Source organism: Scatophagus argus, chromosome 21, assembly GCF_020382885.2.
Source record: "Scatophagus argus isolate fScaArg1 chromosome 21, fScaArg1.pri, whole genome shotgun sequence".
Classification (NCBI taxonomy): Eukaryota; Metazoa; Chordata; class Actinopteri; family Scatophagidae; genus Scatophagus; species Scatophagus argus.
In genome coordinates, this window is record NC_058513.1 from 19426162 (window position 1) to 19445590 (window position 19429).

General features: G+C 47.5%; 1 protein-coding gene across 7 annotated transcripts in view; it reads left to right on the forward strand.

Annotated features, from left to right (window-relative positions):
- Positions 1 to 19429, forward strand: part of ankfn1 (ankyrin repeat and fibronectin type III domain containing 1) — a 58134-nt gene that overhangs the window by 11722 nt on the left and 26983 nt on the right. For 6 of the 7 annotated variants that reach the window (XM_046376887.1, XM_046376886.1, XM_046376884.1 and 3 more), the window contains exons 6-7: positions 7762 to 7799; positions 18733 to 18858. In XM_046376887.1, the coding sequence (XP_046232843.1) occupies positions 7762 to 7799; positions 18733 to 18858 (164 nt within the window). The remainder of the gene's footprint in view (positions 1 to 7761; positions 7800 to 18732; positions 18859 to 19429) is intronic. The other variant, XM_046376889.1, reaches the window with a different exon arrangement.

Sequence of the window (19429 nt, forward strand, 5' to 3'; positions counted from 1 at the left end):
ATGACCCTAAACATTCGTCACATAGATTTTCATCACCGACGACCAAAACTCCCATGATCCCACGCTGCTTCACGACATCCTCAGACCTCATCTGTCGCTTTGCCTAAGAGAAGAAACGTGACTTTATTTGGATCTCATATATTAGATGCTTTATAGAAGTGTGAAAACATAAAATGACAGTAAAGGCTCTGAAATCAAGATCCAAATCTGTGACTGTTACTGACGTGGTGATGATGAGCGAGTAAAATGACTCACATTTGGGTTTCTGCTCGATGAAGCTGTCAGGTTTCTGTAGGCTTTTGAGGATGATGACGTTCATCCAACACAACAGAGCGACAAATGAATCACAGAACAATCAAATGATTGTTGAATGAAACGATGATTGAATTGATTATCAGGACTGTGGCTGAGTTATCAACTAGTATGTTTGTTATTTCAGCTGGGAAATAGTACAGAGGAACTTTGGTGAAATCATCAAACTGATTTCACATGAAGTGCATGTAAACGATCAGTAATCCCTTAAGCACTGCAAGAGTTAATTTCACAAATGGAGATCGAAGTGAGGCAGCTGCTCCAGCTGCTGGAAGCCTGTTATCAACGTCGTCTCTGTCATTTTGTTTTCTCAAGTCAGAACTACCTAAAATGACAAACCATTTGGTGGATGTGTTCTATGAGTTTTTAGTTTGGTTTGTGTGCCATCTGCTAACGTGGATGGGGAGGGGTTTTTAAGAGCTGTACTGCAGCCAGCCACCGGGGGGCGACCCAGAGGTTCTGGCTCTCATGTTGTCCATCAGTGGTTCAGACTGTCACATGTTTCACATAGTAGTAAAACACTGATGTTTATCCTGATTCTACCTGACTCACGAAGAATACTAACTGCTGATTGGCTGACAGGTGTTCAACAGTTGGATGCCTGTTCTTAATCAGAGGCTAAAACTTGTTTAAGTGTGTGTAACCATAGCAACCACCTCAACAAGCAGTTATCTGAGCAGGCTGATGAAGTGAACACCTAATGTGACATCAGGTGATGTGAGTTTGACTTGATGTGTTTAAAGTAGTAGGGGAAGGAGGCGTCGTGTCTGATAAATGACCTCACATGAGTCAGCGTCGGTTGAAGAGTCTGAAACTGAGACTAATCTGTTGATGTGGAGTCTGCTGCAGGCGAGATTAGCCACTGCTAATAAAACACTCCAGGGTTGGATTGTGGGTAATGTAGGTGGCAGGTTTTGACAATGAAGACGAATGTGTGGAATATAACACCTCTGGTTCTGCTGCATCGATCTTCAGCTTCGTTCTCTGAAACTGTTCCACATGAGTCTGTCAGCGTTACCACAGTGCGATGAGAAATCTGCAGAGAACATGTTCTGTAAAGATCTAGGTACAGCGGGGAACAGACCGGCTGCAGCCTGCACTGACGCTGTCGAAATCCGGTGAGCCCCAGCCGAGCCCGCGCCAGTCAGCTTGTCACTCACCCAGTGGGCGAGCCTGCCAGCCAGCGCTCAGGGGTGCCAGAACCACCAGCTGCTGCCAGGAGGGACGGCTCGGCCTCCCCCGTCTGCAGGCTCCTCGCCCGGACATGAATGCTGGCATTGCTCGACTAATTAACCCGGGGGAGAGGCCAACAAGCCCGCTACAGTTCACTCTGACCAGAATGAAAATAAAGCCTTGTTCAAATTAGCAAGGTGAAGTGGGGGGGACTCAGCTGTCTGTGGTCACACTCATACCGTGTGTGTGTGTGTGTGAGTGAGTGAGAGAGAGAGAGGTTATATTAGTTCAAATTAGTGGTATAGTGGGGAAGCTTGCCAGGGAGACACACTGTGTGTGTGTGTGTGTGTTTTTATTTGACAGTTATTAGTTCAAATTAGGGCTGCATGATGCTGGCTGATATGATGATAGTTTGAATCCATCAACTTTATTAACAACATGCAAAAACAGAGTTTTGGATTCTGGGAATCAGTGTTTTTTCCTCCTCTCCTCCTCTCCTCCCCTCTTCACCTCTGTAGCTCCTCTCCTGCCCTCCCCTCCTTGTCTCCTCCTCCTCTCCTCCCCTCCCCTCCTCTCCTCTCCTATCCTTCTCTCCTCCCCTCCTTCCCTCCTTCCCTCCTCAGCTCCTCCCATCATCAGCTCCTCCTCTCCTCCCCTCCTTCCCTCCTCCCCTTCTCTCCTCTTCTCCCCTCCTCCCCTCCTCCTCAGCTCCTCCTCCCCTCCTCCCCTCCTCCTCTCCTCCTCAGCTCCTCCTCCCCTCCTCCCCTCCTCCCCTCATCTCCTCCTCAGCTCCTCCTCTCCTCCCATCCCCTCATCCTCTCCTTCCCTCCTCAGCTCCTCCTCTCCTTCCTCCTCCTCTCCTCCCCTCCTCCCCTCCTCCTCTCCTCTCCTTGGCCTTACTCCACTCTCGCACTCATGAACAGTAAAGGTGAGGCTCTTCGTCGGCGTGTTGTCCGCTCCAACCAATCACCTGTCGGTGTTAATTGAAGCTAGTCGTGTCTCAGCAGAGAGGACGTCCTCTGACATTAAAGTGTGGACGTCCTCTCAGTGCCGCTGAAGACGTGCTGACATTCTCAGAAATACCAGCCGAGCGAAAGAGGAAGTGAGATGAAGGTTTGATTGAGTGTCAGGTCAGCGGAGACGAGACGTTCCAGTCGTTTGTTCTCCTGACGCAGACCTGAACCACAGCAACGTTACGGCCCTCCAGCTCTGCTCGGAACAAATGCACTTTATCCATGTGGAACATTAAAAGATAGTAATATGAAACATTTTAGAGTTTAGAGCATGGAAGAAAGACTCACCTGGTGTATTTCTACAGGAACTGATCACAGTATTTGATCATGTTCTTTACTGATCTTACACTGACACAATGTGATTGTTCTTATTGGGTCACTGCATTACATTGACATGTGTCCCATGAGTAAATGTAGTAGCATTATTCTCTAAATAGCATATATTTATATTAAAAACCTTAAGACCTGCAAATGAAATTTGAGTTGTTGTTGTTGTTGTTTTTATTTACCTACAAATGTTAAAAGCTTGCAATGAATTTGATAAAACTAAAATAAAACAAATTTAAAGTGTTGGGTGCAACACAAAGCTTCATGTATCACAGAAGAGTCATTCAGCTTTTCAAAAGATTTGAAAACATTTCCTGCTTTCACACTCTTTTCTTTGTTAGTGCCGTGTAGTAAAAACTCTGTGTGTGTGTGTGTCTGCGTGTGTGTGCGCGCCATCTCTGTTGTGATGCTCCTGTGACGCAGCCATAATCATCATCACTAACCAATCACAACCTCACATGAAACAAATGCAGATGTGTTGCGTCAGGCCTGTGGGACAGCGCCCTCAGGTGTGTCACAACACAAAGAGAAGAAGTGGGTGAAGCAGCGTCCTTGGAGCCAGATGTCCTGGCCAGAGTTTGAGGTGTTTTTTGAGTTGAGTCCTTCAGAAGAGGACGAAGAAGTGAAGGTGCCGTGTTGGACTGTGAGGCTTTAGCAGAGACAGATGGTGTGACGGGAAGCACGGATGAATAAGACAGTGACTAACACATACAGAAATAAAGACATGAGGACAGTTGGTGACTCTTCTTTGTGGGTCCAGGCTGGACACGCTGTCACGATGAAGACAGAGGTCAGCCTTTATACAAGGCTGTCAGAGAGGACCTCTGATTTCTTCACTTGAGAACTGAGAATTTATCTCTGAAAAGGCCTGCTTTGATTTGAGCTCACTTAGTGTTGTGCTGGACAGTCATTGTGTGTTTTCAGATGTATTTTATTTTGAGTAGAGTTAAGCTGCAGTTGTCTGTTTGGTTTGACTTTGTCATGTAATAACTGACTGACGTCAGCTCACAGACTGAACAGTTTGTCCACCCAGCAGTGAGACATTCAGACCATCATGTTCAGATCTTTAAATACTGCAGCAGTTAGGGCTGAAAACACAACAGAAGCAGACAGTTTGCACGGATTCACGTGTCTGAACACATCTCCCTGTTCAGGCGAGACATGTTTTTTTTTTTTAGGGGGCAGTCGTGGATCAGCGGTTAGGGTGTCGGACCCGTAACCGGTGGATCGCTGGTTCGATTCCCCGTCCCGGTGTCCATGGCTGAGGTACCCTTGAGCAAGGTACCTAACCCCCACTGCTCCCTGGGCGCTGCACGCGGTCGCCCACTGCCCCGGGTTTGCTGTGTGTGTGTGCACGTCACTTGGGTGGGTTAAATGCAGAGAACAAATTTCGTTGGAGTGAGTTCCCTCCAATGACAAAATATGTCACTTTAATCTGGGAGTGAAGCTGCTGTGGGGTTTGTAGACTTTGCAGTGGAAGACTTTGTGTTGTGTTGAACTGCAGTAGATTGCGCGGGTGTTCCTTTAAAGTGGCCACCGAGTGAAAGTGGTAAAGTGGCAGGACGTCACACACATGTCCTCATAAGGCCGCCGTACTGTCCTTGCAGTACACTTTATATTTTTCAGTTCAGTATGGTTTCAGAGTCCATGTTGAGAGAGTTTGCCGTGGAGTCACTGTGTGACTCTTGTTAATGACGATACTGTGTTCATGATGTTCTTCACGAGTGTGTCGTGTGTTTCAGTCTGGTTTGCATTGAACAGATTTGCTGGTGGTTTTCTTCCACTCTAAATGCCTGCTGTGTGGCTGCTCTCTGGCAGCAGTCAACTGATTTCTCCCTGTGGGTTGAGTGATAATCTCATTTTAGGGCCGACGGGGGGTCAAACTGCCAAAACTTCCCGCTGCTGTCATCATCATAATCCAGAAAGCACAGCAGAACAGAGCAGAGGAAAGTAAGAGAGAGCAGGGGAAAGATTTTCACTAATGAAGGTTGGTTTGGGTTTTCTCAGCTCCAACAAAGCTACACCTTCAGTGCAATGAAAGAAAATTAGCTGAACTCTGCACTAAAATACTCACAGTGATGAGCACAGGTGTAGCAGTAATGTGGACCGACAGTCTGCAGGGGATCGTGGTGGATTGACGGGTCATTAAAATGTCCTGAGAAGTCACAGTTTGTTCCCTGTTTGCACCAGCAGGCAGCTTTGGTTGTTCTTTGTTCCTGAACCTCCCCCAACCTCACCAGCGTCATGTAAAATGTGATTTGTAAAAGCTTCAGACGGCGTTTCTGAATGTCGTCCAGCAGCTTTTACGGTCAACAGATTCTGTCATTTCACCTGGAGGACATGCTGACCTGAGAAAAACTGCTCTCATGATCCTGAAAGTGTCATGTGAGATGGGCCAAGAAAAGCCAGAATGAAGTGAGAGCTGACAGCTGAGGAAGAAGAGAAGCAGAGAAATGGAGGTTCATCTTCACAGTGTGTTGATGGACTTGGACATGGAGGATCTCTGCAGGGTGCTTTGTTGTGCATCTCCAGGCCTGGAGGTGCAGAGGAGGGAGGAGGCCCTCAGAGACCCGAAGTGAGTGCTGTTGTACAGACAGTAATTTTCTCTTACAGCGTTATCTTCTGTTGTCAAGGCGACAGAATATTTTTGACCCCGTGCCATCCAAACCCTGCCATCCTGCCACCAAATCAAACCTTCATCTCCCCGCTGCATCCAGAGTCCTTAATGTGGATATTCTTCAGATTGTGGTCCCCGGATTAATGTTGGTTTATTTATTTGGCAATTGCAGTTCACTGCTCTCTGGTTTTCATGTGAGATTTTCTATTTATTTGGGATTTTTCCAACTTCTGTTCCCAGTTTATTATCTGTTCAGCATCTCTTCTTCTGTAGTGTTTAACATTTAACGTGTTTATACTGAAGCAGGCTGATGGTGCGGTTCCTGTTGAGGTCATTTCTTTGAATTATTTCAGCTTCATTTCTTGGAAATCTTTTTTTTTCTGCCAGTTTCCATGCATTGTCATGAAAATGCCACTACCCATGAGCCTCTGCTGCTGTTGCTATGGAGAATCAGAGCAGCAGTGAAGTCAAACCAAATTGATCCACGATCTGAAAGTGAACGAATTTGAACTGCTGGAAGTTTCATCAGATTTCTGTAATCTCTGATTTACATTACAGTACATTACACTTCTTTTAGCAGACGCTTTTATCCGATGCGACTTACTAAATAACAAGTTTCAGTACAATAGAATCAGACTAAAGCAATAAGAGCTAAAACATAATCAGAAGTGCTTCAGTAGAAGAGCAGGAGAACATGAGAGTGAAGGCTGTCAGAGGATTAGGGATGTTAGGAGAGAAGGTGCAGGTGGAACAGGTGAGTTTTCAGGTGCTTTTTAAGGGAAGAGGGGGACACGGCTGCTCCCACTGTGGCTGGTAGGCTGTTGTGGGAGGAAAGTCTGGCTTGGGAGCACCTTGTGTGAAGGGATGGTAGAGCCAGACGACGTTCATTTGCTGAATGTAGAGCCCCAGAAGGGTCGTAAACCTGAACGAGAGCGCTCAGGTAGCTGGGTGCAGACCCCGAGGTCTCTCTGTAGGCCAGCGTTAGTGACTTGAATTTGATTCTGGCTGCCACAGGTAACCAGTGTAGTTGGATGAGTAGTGGAGCGACATGAGCCCGTTTGGGTTCATTAAAAACCAGACGTGCTGCCACATTCTGGATCTTTTGTAAAGGCTTGACTGTGCCGGGAGGCCCGTCAGAAGGGCGTTGCAGTAGTCGAGGCGGGAGATAACCGCGGCCTGGACAAGAAGCTGAGCGGCGTCCTGAGAGATGTGAGTATGTTGTAGAGCGCATAGCGACAGGACCGAGATGCAGATGCAGTGTGGTCAGAGAAGGACAGCTGGTCATCAATCACGACACCCAAATTTTTTGCCTCTTTAAAGCCTAAAAAAAAAAAAGGCGCCAACGGGAGTCAAACCTGCGACCACCGCAGAGGACAAATGGCCTCAATACACGGGTCGCACATTGCCAACTGAGCTACAGGAGTGCCCAGCCTCAACAACAAGGATTCAAGGATTCAAGGAGCTTTATTGTCATTTCACACACGTAAAACATGAGTGGAACGAAATTAGTTTCCCCGGTCCCAGTATAAGCCCAGTTTCCTAACAAAATAAATATAAATATAAACAATGCTATATAATATAAAAACAGTGGAATATAAGTGAAAACAGTAGATGTGTTGTTGATGTCTCTCTTTTAGTTTTTATGCCCATGTTTTCATCTTTATTTAAGGATGTTTTTTAGTGGTTGCCATCTCATAACTTCGGTCATGTCTAAAGTTACTCCCATTTGTAACTTGTGCCAAAATAGCTCATCACTCAGTCAAACATGTTGAGCTGTTACATGAGAGTCTTCCGCCACACGTGTCATTTAAATACAGCATGAAATACAACAATTTTTATAAAATGTTTTGATGAATCTAAGCGATTTAACAGCCATTCTGACTTTCTGAGGTGAACAAACACATGAATTTATGAATACACTGTAAAAACAACAGCAGCAAACATAATGTCCAGACTGTCAGAGAGTATTGAACGGTATATTAAATGAAGGGGGTGGTTACACACAGGTGACGTCCAGATTTCTCTATTTAAACTGATTGGTTAAACAAAAGAACAGACACTTGCAGTGCGACGCTGCAGCTCATCATGTGTGAATCAGTGAGTGAATCAATGCTGCAGCTGCAAATCTGATTTTTGATTTGTCAGTTTCCTTGCAGCTCAAACCTTGAAAGCACTGAATGTTGTTGCCTGGATGAAACTTGTTTCTGTGTGACATGAGTGTGTTTTTCCTCAGTGGACACGTAAGTGTGGAGTGGAATCGGCATCCTTTATGATCCTGCATTGAATTGAATCGTTTTCTTCTCTGTGTCTCCCTGGCAGAGTCTGGGAACCGCCGGCAGATACGACTCCAGGAAAAAGTAAGTCCTGTCTCTGAGTCCTTTCACCACCGCAGGAACACTCGTACCGTCTCTCCAGGTTTCAGACTTTCTTTAAGCAACGACTCTCTCGTCTTCCACTGCTGAAATGTGTCCCTGCTTATTTTGTCATCCTATGTTTTCTGCTCTTTGTCACTGAAATATTTCCAGAGGCTGTGAGCAATAAGCTGTGATTTAATAAAAACAGGAGGCACGACCCCTGAGGGACTGATCTGAGAAGCCTGGTCACATCACAGCTCTTATTGTTTTCCATTTTCACAGAATGGAATTGAACAGATGATGTTTTTGTAGCTGAACAAAGAAACCTCGACTGCAGTTTTTGAAGTGAGCTCACAGTGTTTGGTCTGACTCTAAACTGAAAAGCTGTGATGACTTTCAGGTGACACAAGAGCACAATGACACATGAAAACGATCTCGCGTAGCTTGAAGCATCTGCCTTGCGTCTGCGTTTGCAAACCTGCATGGGCCTGCTGTCAGTTTAACTTTGACTTCCAGTCTTACTCTGGTGCCCTTAATTTGTCTGACAGGCGATAAATAACTAATTAAATCCATCTGCTGATTGAACTGTCAAGAAAACAGTCTGTTTATTTATGCAGCATCATCTCGTAACCATGGTAACATGCAATTTATTTTGACAGTGAGAAAATATTGCACACTGAATCACCTCTTCTTGTTATATTTGTATATGTGGTGTGGAGATAAATGTTAAGTATCAGTGATAATTAATAATATCAGTCATCAGTAATGAATCAGACTTTGTACGGCACTTTTTGTACAGTTTGCTGCAACAAACTGAACAGATGACTGACGGACTGATCAAAATACTGTACAAATAGAAAAAGTAAAACAGAGATGAGTGCACATATGAAAATGATAATTGAATAATAAAGCAAATGAATGAAAGTCAGTACATTGAAGTACATTATGTGTAAGTAATGAATGGCCATAAAACAAAAATCGGGAGCTGAAGGGCCAGGTCAACCAGCCAGACTATACCTGTTCCAAACCGGCAGTCAGCCAGCTCCACTGCACCTGTTCCAAAGCAGCAGTCAGCCAGCTCCACTGCACCTGTTCCAAAGCAGCAGTCAGCCAGCTCCACTGCACCTGTTCTAAACCGGCAGTCAGCCAGCTCCACTGCACCTGTTCCAAAGCAGCAGTCAGCCAGCTCCACTGCACCTGTTCCAAAGCGGCAGTCAGCCAGCTCCACTGCACCTGTTCTAAACCGGCAGTCAGCCAGCTCCACTGCACCTGTTCCAAACCGGCAGTCAGCCAGCCAGACTACACCTGTTCCAAAGCAGCAGTCAGCCAGCCAGACTACACCTGTTCCAAAGCAGCAGTCAGCCAGCTCCACTGCACCTGTTCTAAACCGGCAGTCAGCCAGCTCCACTGCACCTGTTCCAAACCGGCAGTCAGCCAGCCAGACTACACCTGTTCCAAAGCAGCAGTCAGCCAGCCAGACTACACCTGTTCCAAAGCAGCAGTCAGCCAGCTCCACTGCACCTGTTCTAAACCGGCAGTCAGCCAGCCAGACTACACCTGTTCCAAAGCAGCAGTCAGCCAGCCAGACTACACCTGTTCCAAACCGGCAGTCAGCCAGCTCCACTGCACCTGTTCCAAACCGGCAGTCAGCCAGCTCCACTGCACCTGTTCCAAACCGGCAGTCAGCCAGCTCCACTGCACCTGTTCCAAAGCGGCAGTCAGCCAGCCAGACTGCACCTGTTCCATATGCTGCCAAACAAGCTGCTGAAGATGTTTTCCTACGTGATCCCTCTATGACAAATCTGATAAGATGCATTTTGTCACATTTTTTCAGGCAGATCTGCATTCTGCATGTTTATGCTGTATAATCATAAATGTTGATTGTTGATTGCAGCTTTTCAAATGAATCAGATCAATAGTAAAATGTAAAGAGGAAAAATCAGCTGTCACACTTTCAGGCATTAATGAAACATCATGTAAGATTTCTATATGTCAGAAACAAGCCGCGGTCCTTCGTGTCTAAGCTAACATGTTCAGTGTGCTGCTCTCTGCTTCAGTCCTCACTCATTTGAATGGTCAGACTCTCCTTGAGCAGTAACGTGTAATCAGACAGCACCGCAGGGCTTTCATAACCACGAGTCGCTCTTCCATAAGCATTAAAGAGAGAAAGGAAAAAAGAAGTTAAAAGGATTTTTTTTTATCCAACAAAAGCTCAGAAAAGCTATTTTGGCATTTTTTGATCTTTTTCTGGTATTAGACAGAAGCACAGAACTCCACCTTCCATCCTGCACTCAGCAAACTCACTGAGCGACTCGTCTGGCTCACATTGTGTTTCTCAGGAAGAATAGTTGAAAACTGAGCACGATCTTTAGCACAGATTAACACGACAAGCCATGTTCACCAGGCACTTCAGAGTTTTGTCAGTCTTGCTCCCCCAGCAACACCAGAAATTTGGTGATTATGGCCATTTTGCTGCTAAGCCCATCCTTTACAAAGTTCTGATGTATTTCTATAATCGCCATGACAGACGATAAAAACAACTGGTGTTCACTGCCAAAGACACAGCTGTCCTCACAAAGACAGAAGATGTGTGTGTGTGTGTGTGTGTAACATGGAGTAGCTGAAGATTTGCTCCACTGCAGGCTCAAGGTTCATTTATTCATCATCTGCAGCACAGGGTTGCATAACACGATGTTGTTCTTTTGTGTGAGCACTGAAGAAAACCTTTTTGAATGGATGCTTGAATAATGGGTTCTAAAAACAGAAACCGTTTTTGTGGTGGACTGGAGCAGAGTTCAGCAGGGTGTCAGTCATGTGTCTGGGTGCCGTCTGGTCCTGGGTCATGAGTACACCATGTCAGTTTGTTAACGAGTTAACGAGATCCCAGCAGAGGAAATCAGCCCTCTGAGGTTTACTTTAGCAGGGAGGAGATGTGATAACTGCGACAGGTTCCCGGTATGAACGCTCATTGTCCGGCTGATGATGATGATGATGATGATGGTGGTGTCATCTACATGCTTTAGATGACAGTTGTGTCCGTGTGTGGGACTGCAGTCCTGAGTGCTCAGTGTGGGGCTCAGCTCACAGCCCCACAGGTGTTCAGGTGTCAACAAAATGTACTTAACAGAAGCAGGTTCTCAGATAATTTAATCAATTTACCTTGCAAAATTACTGAACTGATTTGTGAAGAAGTAGCCAACTTCCTTTTGATGGACTAATTGATTAATTGGCTAATTGTTTCATCTGGATGTCCAACACTGTAAGACAGTGTGAATCGTGTGATCCTTCGTCTCCACAACCAGCAGGTCAACAACACAGAGACGTTGTGTTGTCTGACTGAAATGAAGGAGGCTTCGCAGGCCGCGATTTGCTCTCGGCTGCATGAGGGATTCACAGAGCGTGTGGTGACTGGATGAGCTGCTGTTCAGACGAGCAACATCCACGCATGTGCTGCTCCACTGAGCGCTCTGTGCAGAACAGTCTGTATTACCCCGAGTGCTGCACACACACACACGCACAATCACCAACACACGCACACGCACACAATCACCAACACACACACACACACACAATCACCAACACACACACATATACACACATACACACACACCAACACACACGCTGAGGGGCCCAAGGTAGCCATTAAGAATAATGGCCTATGGCTACAGGTTGCCATGGCGATTGAAAGGAGGAAGGAAAGGCAGGTTGAGCGGAGCTGATGATCGGTGGATCTGCAGCTCAGCTTGTCCTCCTTCACTTCACAGCAGTTTAGAGGTTTATCTTAAAGCATCGCGCTGCATCAGGCAGGACTCGCTGATGATGAAGACGGAGCAGAAAACGTTACCTAATAGTCAATGAAGTGACTCGACATGAAACGGTTTTCGCTCTGCGATGTCTCGCTGCGGTCACCTGAGACTCCAAGGCTAACGAGGAGCCGTGAAACGACTCAGGGCTGATCGATAAGCGATAAGAGGCGGAGCGAACCTCAGCGGCTGAGCTCAGAGTTTTAGTTCAGCTCTTGTTTCTGTTTAAATGAATTCAGTGAACAAAATGCTGAATGAACGTGTCACCTCTGCCTCCTCTGTGGGAGGGAGCTGTGAGGGTATCGTGGTGTCGGTCGGTCGGATTGGCTGTTCCATCGTGTGTGTGGTACGTGGTGTCCTGTGGCTCATGCTGTCAGTCAGTAAAGTCTCTTTACCTTACGTTTAGCAGTACAAGATGTTCTGTGAAGACCAAACTGATCGATCAGGTGAACCTCTGTGTCTCTGTGTTTCAAACCACGAAGAAGGTGACGGTGCTGCAGAAGTCATTAGGTTCACACAGAAAGAAAACAGTGTTACCTTTCACACACACACACACACACACACACACACACACACACACACAGGTGGAGTTTCAAGACAGTCCAAGTCAGATGAGGGCTCATCCTTGATCCTGTACGAGGTGTACTCAGTCATGTGTGAGAACAGCATGGAAACCTTAAACAACCTGTAGTGTGCACACACACACACACACACACACACAGCTGGAACAATACCTCCAACCCTGAGTAGAAGCAGTCGTGACTGCAAGTTTTCTGACTCATCAGCTCATGAGAGGATCTTTGTCTGTCAGTGTGTCTGTCTCTCTTCCTCTGTCCCTCTGTCTGTCTGTCTCTCTTCCTCTGTCCCTCTGTCTGTCTGTCTGTCTGTCTGTCTCTCTTCCTCTGTCCCTCTGTCTGTCTGTCTCTCTCTCCCTCTGTCCCTCTGTCTGTCTGTCTCTCTCTCCCTCTGTCCCTCTGTCTGTCTGTCTTCCTCTGTCTGTCTGTCTGTCTGTCTGTCTGTCTCTCTCTCCCTCTGTCCCTCTGTCTGTCTGTCTCTCTTCCTCTGTCCCCCTGTCTGTCTGTCTTCCTCTGTCTGTCTGTCTGTCTCTCTCTCCCTCTGTCCCTCTGTCTGTCTGTCTCTCTTCCTCTGTCCCTCTGTCTGTGTGTCAGTCCTCCCACTCTCTGTCTCGCTGCAGCTGTCCTTTCATTCAGCCGTCCATTCGTCCTGTGTGCGTGGCAGCTGTCCTCTTCAGGCTGAAGCTGCTCTGCTGTGTGTAGTTAACTGGTCAAAACGATTGGTCCTTCGATGTTAAGTTATTTAGTCAACAGCTTGACATCGGCTGCGATCTCAAACCATTTGTCTGCTGCTGCTCTTTGCAGTGAGACTCGTCGACTCGGTGTGAATTAGAAAAGCATACCTTGCTGTGTCGTACCTGAACTGGAGGTTAATTGCCTTCATTTAATGTATTTCGTTAATACAGACTCGGCGTGATAGAAAAACACTCCAAATCAAAGCTGTGACCCAGCAAAGAGCAAAATACTGAGCTCGCGTCAGTACGAGCGCAGCCATCCAGGACTTTCCCGCCTGAAAGCTCCTTCAGTTGTGTCACGTGTTGCATGCTGGGATGACGGCGTCCGTCCACAGCGTCCATGGTGTCAGCACCCAGCAGAATCTGAGGCTCCTTTGCACTTGAGTCATTTCTGTGACGGTCACACTGGAGTGAAGCGCGAGCGGTGACTCAGCCTGTCAGGGTTCAGTTTGTGACTGACTGACTCTGTGGTGGGACATGTTAGCAGGGACAGAGACATGTCACACTTCATCAGTCTTTAAACCCTCATTCAGACGCACAGGGACTCGCATTCTGTCGTGGTTTGCTCATTAATCACTCTGGTTGTTTATCTACTGATAACTTGCTGTTTGAGACTTCATGATGGCGTGTCTCATGTTTTAAAACTTGAGAATTTACAAGAAGAAGACGAAGCATCTCACCCTGCACTCTTCACTGACTGACGCCTTCAGATGGCTTCTTGTGTCTGACCAGCAGCCCAAAACCCAAAGACTCTTCACTTACTGTCAGAAATGACTATGAAGAGCAGCAGATCCTGATGCGTAGGAAGCTGGAAGCAGCAGATGTTTGAAACCACACGATTATCAGAATATCTGGCGATCAACTAAGTGATTAAGCGAAGCAGCTCTGATTTGCTGCCTCGTGTCAAGTGTAAATCCAGCCGGAGACAAAGTGGTGTGTGCTTTCCTGTCACCGACCACAAACGTTTCCGTCAGCGTATCAGCACATTTACTGACAGAAGACTTAGTGTGTTGGGCTCCAACACCTGCTTCATGTCAGGGGAGAAATCGGGTTGAAATTCTGACTCTGTTGTCACGGTTACAAGAATGGAAAGGGTGATGATGGTCAAAGCTGTTTTGAAACAGGAAGTAAAGTCTGGTGATGGTCTGTGATCTTGACCTCCTCCCTTTGCTAGACGGCATGTGCTGCTGTCCTCAGGAGGACGTCTTCAGTTGGCTGGATGGAAGGACGGTTGCGTCTCAGGAACTGTTGATCTGCAGAGCCCTGGCAGCCCAGGGAGACGCGAATGCGACGCTTCTTTGATTGATACGAGCCATTTCCTCGCTGGCACACACTCCCCGAGGTGCTGCTGGAAAACTCCCACACACTCTGAACCTCTCCTGACACACACACACACACACACACACTCTGCGCAGCCCATTAAAGTGGTGTCTGCTGGAGCTATACTGCTGAATCGTGACTTCACATGTCAACGTGATGAGTCATTGGGGGCGCGGGAGGTGTATGTGCGGGAAGCAGCATTTCACTGTGTGAGTGCGTGAGCGAGCCGTTACACAGTAATAACCTGTAAACTGTGAACAGCTTTTGTTCGGCTGTAAGCGTCTGACACATCAGGCTGCAGCTCTTTCCAAATGGACATGGACATTTCCATCACATGGACTTCGGCCACGTGACCACAGGAAGTATACCAAGGTGGGCTCAGCCTCCGCCTCCTCCTCCACTTCACCCACAGGTGACTGTGAAGTTATTGGCTACGGGCTGAGCTCAGGTAAAATGTGTGCAGGTGAGTGTGGACACACAGCACGTCTCGGTGAGACTGCCTCGGGGACAGACGACAGATGATATGGACGTCTCGTTTACAGGTTCCGCTCCTCCTCCTCTCTGTGTCCTCCTGCTCCTTCTGGAGAAAAGTTTGCAAAATAAGCAAAGTCAGTACTGAGTAAAGCAGTGATGGACTGTGGAACTTAAACATTCAGCTGGTGTTTGTGTCTGTTTCACGGTTCTGCTATGCTACACCTCAGATGGTAATGTAGTGTTTTTTACTGGACTGGTTCCGTTGCTTCAGTGTGGACGTCTGCAGAATATTCCTGCCTGTCTTCACGCTTCAGCCCACCTTTACTCACTGCTGCAGCAGCTTTAAACTGGGTGGTTGGCAGGTTACAGGAGCAGCTTTAGTGACATCCTCTCAGATTCGGTTGTTCAGATCGATGCCACCTTCGTGTATGAAGCTGCAGCGGGCAGCTTGTTAGCTTAGCTTAGCTTAGCTTAGCGCGAATGTAACATTTTGTAAAGAAAGACGTTAGGAATGAGCACCAACAAAGATGTGTGTCAGCTCTCCCACAGTGAGGCTTAATGCTTTCTTTCTTCTTCTGGTTGGTTGTTGAAGGTCTCATCAAACTCTGCTGTTAAATCATCAGTACTGAAGAGGAAGAACTCGGTCATCAAACTCATTTACTGCAGCACATTTTTCTGCGTGCTGCAGACGTGTTGACGTGCTGCTGCTGAGTTCAGGTCTGAAACACCGAGTCGAATGGCGTGGAGCCCGTGGAGTGAAGAGATACAAACACCAGCACAAATATTTAAATGAGCGAACGCCTTCATGTTAAAATCCTCCCATAGTGACCCTCCTCCTCCTCCTCCCCCTCTCCTCCTCTCTCCTTCACCTGTTGGTCTTCAATGGGAACCATGGAAACAGTGTGATCGTGAGGCAGCTCTGAGCCAATGAGCAGCAGCAGCGGCGACGGCTGCCGGTGGCTGCGACTCAGAGGCTGGCGGGATGCTGCAACAGGAGCAGGCTGGAGTTGTTTCTGATGTTGGATCGGCGCTGTGTGTTGGCGTTTGCTCATCCTGGGAGGTTTTTCCCTCCTCACAGCTCCAGTGTCATGCACATAATCCACATCGGATTTAACACTGAAGTCAGATCAGTTCAGAGATGTTCTCTGTATTGTCCTTCAGCAGGCACAGATACTCAGCAGAGCACCAAATGTTGATTCATCTGCTGCTGAAAGTAGTCCCGAATGCATAATTTCCTGTTTGATTAAAACTGCCCCAAAACTGAAACTGAGGAAAAAGGCCTGAAGACTTCTGGACGGTCCAGCCAGATGTGTTAACGTGTGTGTCATGACCAGATGTGCAGCTTCTGCAGCCTGCCTTTGTTACCTCAGACAGGTTCACAGGAAGTGCAGTAACTGAAGTCTTAGTGGAATCAAATCAAATCCATTTGACTGTGAATCAGTGAAGACGGTATAATTTGGATTTGATATGTGCTCTCTGTAATCGTATTCCTGTCTTAACAAGAATAAATATCAATCACATCGATTGTTAACAAACAGTGAAATCGTAATACGAGATAAAACAGACATTTCAAAGTTCAGTTTCAGCCACAGGGCAGTTTGGCTGTGGTTTGGTTCTGTAGGACAGTTCAGTGAGCAGCTGTTGTACGAAATCAAGCTGTGCCTCGAGTACCTGTGAGGTATGTTGGAACCAGCGAGCTCGGAGCCACAGACAGGAAGTGAGACAGTATCAGAATCGGAATACTGTATTGATCCCTGGGGGAAATTGGGTGTCGAGAGACGGCCTGACGTGTTTGAGGTCTGATGAGATTCACGTGAAGCTGGACTGTGCAGCTGGTGTTGAGCAGCTGCATCTGCTCGCCGTCAGCTCTCTAATAACAGTCATTACCCGGAAGCTGTCAGCGAACACACTGAAGCTGAGACGCTGTGTTTTCTACTGTGTTTTACTCACACTGAGGCTCAGACTCCCACTCCGAGCTGCTTCACATCCCTTCAGGTGCTCGACGTTCGGTGCTGTCACACGGTCTGGTGTTTCCTGTTGGGCCCTTGTGACCATCATGCCACAGTGAATCCTGTCCGCTTCTCACAGATCTCAAATCTGAACCTGTTTGGTCCCATAAGATGAAAACCTCGGACACTGGAGACTCAACAAGCAGGTCATGTCAAGCTGAATGAAGCTTAATTCAGTGAAGTGAAGCAAGTGCATTTAGAGAAACCTGCAGAGTAACCAGACCGCGGTCGCTTCATTCACTGTATTTTGTTTTGGGCTGAACTGCTCCTTAAACCTGTGTGTGTGTGTGTGTGTGTGTGTGTGTGTGTGTGTGTGTGTGTGTGTGTGTGTGTGTGTGTGGAGGTCACTTGGGTCAGAAATTTTCCACGGAGGGCAGTAAAGACGAGGCGGAGCAGGTGGGACATACCTGAGAATCCAGCGGTCAGATGGTCCATGTGTTAGCGGAGCCACACGAGTGTAAAGTTCAGACGTGTCTCAGTTTCAGTGGTGGACTGAGGACAGGAGCGGGACAGCTCACAAACTGACTGTCTTTGATTTCTACACTTCAGGGAGCTTTTAGCGTTCTGGCCGAACGATGAGGCAAACAAAGTGGAAAATTGAACATGGTAGCTGATTTCATCTGCAGGAAGTCGTGACTGAAGCCGTCAGCCTCCACAGGGAGGATTATTCAGCACATCATTACTGCAATATTCTCACTTTTATTAGGTTTTGGTGCCTTTTTTTCTGTCTGGAAATCAGGTTTTTATTTCATTTTGTGCTGCAGCGACTCTGTTTCCTCCCAAGCATCAGTAAATTCAATCTCCCACTCTGCAGTGCTCACCTCCTCACCCTGTCACCTCCCATCGCGCTTCACTTTTGTTCTCAGCCCTTTCAAAGCTGCTGCCCCTCCTCCATCAGGCTTCACATCCTCACCACAGTGTGTGTGTGTGTGTGTGTGTGTGTGTGTGTGGGCGTGCGCGCCTTTCATATCTCTGAGCAGACCAGCTACCCCCCACATATGCACACTCACATCCACAGCCTTGCTGTCCTCTCAAACATCTCTATCTTGTTATTCCTCCTCCTCCTCCCTCCCTCTCCCTCGCTCGCTCGCTCACTCACTCTGCTGTGTGCGTTCCCACTCCTGCGTGTGTGTCTGTGCCGATGTGTCGCGATGCGTTCGCTGGTGAACAGGTGTTCAGTCCGGTCGAGCAGAGCCGCAGCTCGGCAGTAGGCAGCAGATAGACTCAAGCGTCACCTGTGGGGGCAGCCGGAGTCTCGGCTCGCCACTGGAGATGATCCAGTCAGAGAGGTTTATCCCAGCAGAGGAGGTTCACAGGCTCACAGTCACTTCCCTCCACTCTTTCTAGTGAGTATGACTGATGCCAGAGTTTTCTCTTTAACGTGATTAAAATCTACAGACATGATGAGAGGATTTTGCAGCTTCGTCACTTCTCTTTGCGGGCTTTGGATCGAGTTCTGCACCGCGGTGTTGGTCCGACAGGTGTCTCTGTATCTGCTCTGCTCTTTGGCTTTGGCTTCTGGTGCAGGATCGTCGAGCAGTTTGGGCGCACTGGGATGTAGTCTGAGCTGAGCTGGACCTTTGTGGAGCGCGTTTCTCGTCTTTTCTGTGTTGAATTTTCCTGCAGTCCAGTGTGAAGTCGGACTGCGGCCGAGTCTTCCTGGATGAGAAGCCGTTTGATGTGATCATCGGCTGTCGCCAGCGAAGTGTTTGTCATCGTGTCTCCGGGGACAGTCTGACGTGACGGAGTGTGAAGGGCGATCTTCTGAAGAAATTCTGATTCCAGGCTTTGTCTCTCTGTGTGTGTGTGTGTGTGTGTGTTTCACTGCATGTTTTGGAGAAAGAAGGTGTGAGAACTTTCCTCTTCTTCCTCTTCTTCCTTTGCTGTGATTTCACCTGGAAACACCTGCTCAGGATTTTCTCTTTTAATTCTGTCCTCTGTCTCTTCTGTATGTGTGTGTGTGTGTGTGTGTGTGTGTGTGTGTGTGCGTGCGTGTGTGTGTGTGTGTGTGTGTGTGTCAGGTCTGACAATAGGATCTCTCGGTTGGCCCAGAGGTGGAACCAGAGGCCAGCTGGAGATGCTCTGATCAAAGACCTGAAGCCTCTGTTTTACACAGGAATCCCGCGATCCTCACTGAGCTTGGACAGGTGAGGACACACAGACACGCACACACCCCTTTGTGTTGTTGGCTGTGATTGGCTGATAGCAGGTGTGTGTTGATACACAACAAGGTGTCCTGCTGTGTGGAAGAGAAGGACGATGAGGTGACGTGATGTTTGCTCCCTGCTCTCGGTTGTCTTAGTGTTTTCATTAAAGCACCGCGTTCTGAACACACAAACAAAAAGTCTTTTGGAAGCACAAAGAAGCTTAACTTAAACTCCTCAGTCCAGCACGGCATGATGGGAAATGTGGGCTATGACATCTGGGAGCGTCAACTACGCAGCCGCGTGAAGAACGGAGATACGAGGTTTCAGATCAGCGGAGACGAGAGGACAAACTGGTTTAAACTGACGCGTGCTGAGTGACGAGGCCCAGCAGGTGGCCGGCGCTCCATCAGAAACATCCATTAAGGCTCAGCAGGCTGCAGGTTCTGGAGGTTATTTCCATAACATCTTTGTTCATCTTAACAAAGCGTGCATTTCTGGGGGACTATTTTTGACAGCGGAGGAATCCAGGAGTGTTTGTATGTGTAAAGACATCACAGTGTGTGTGCTGACT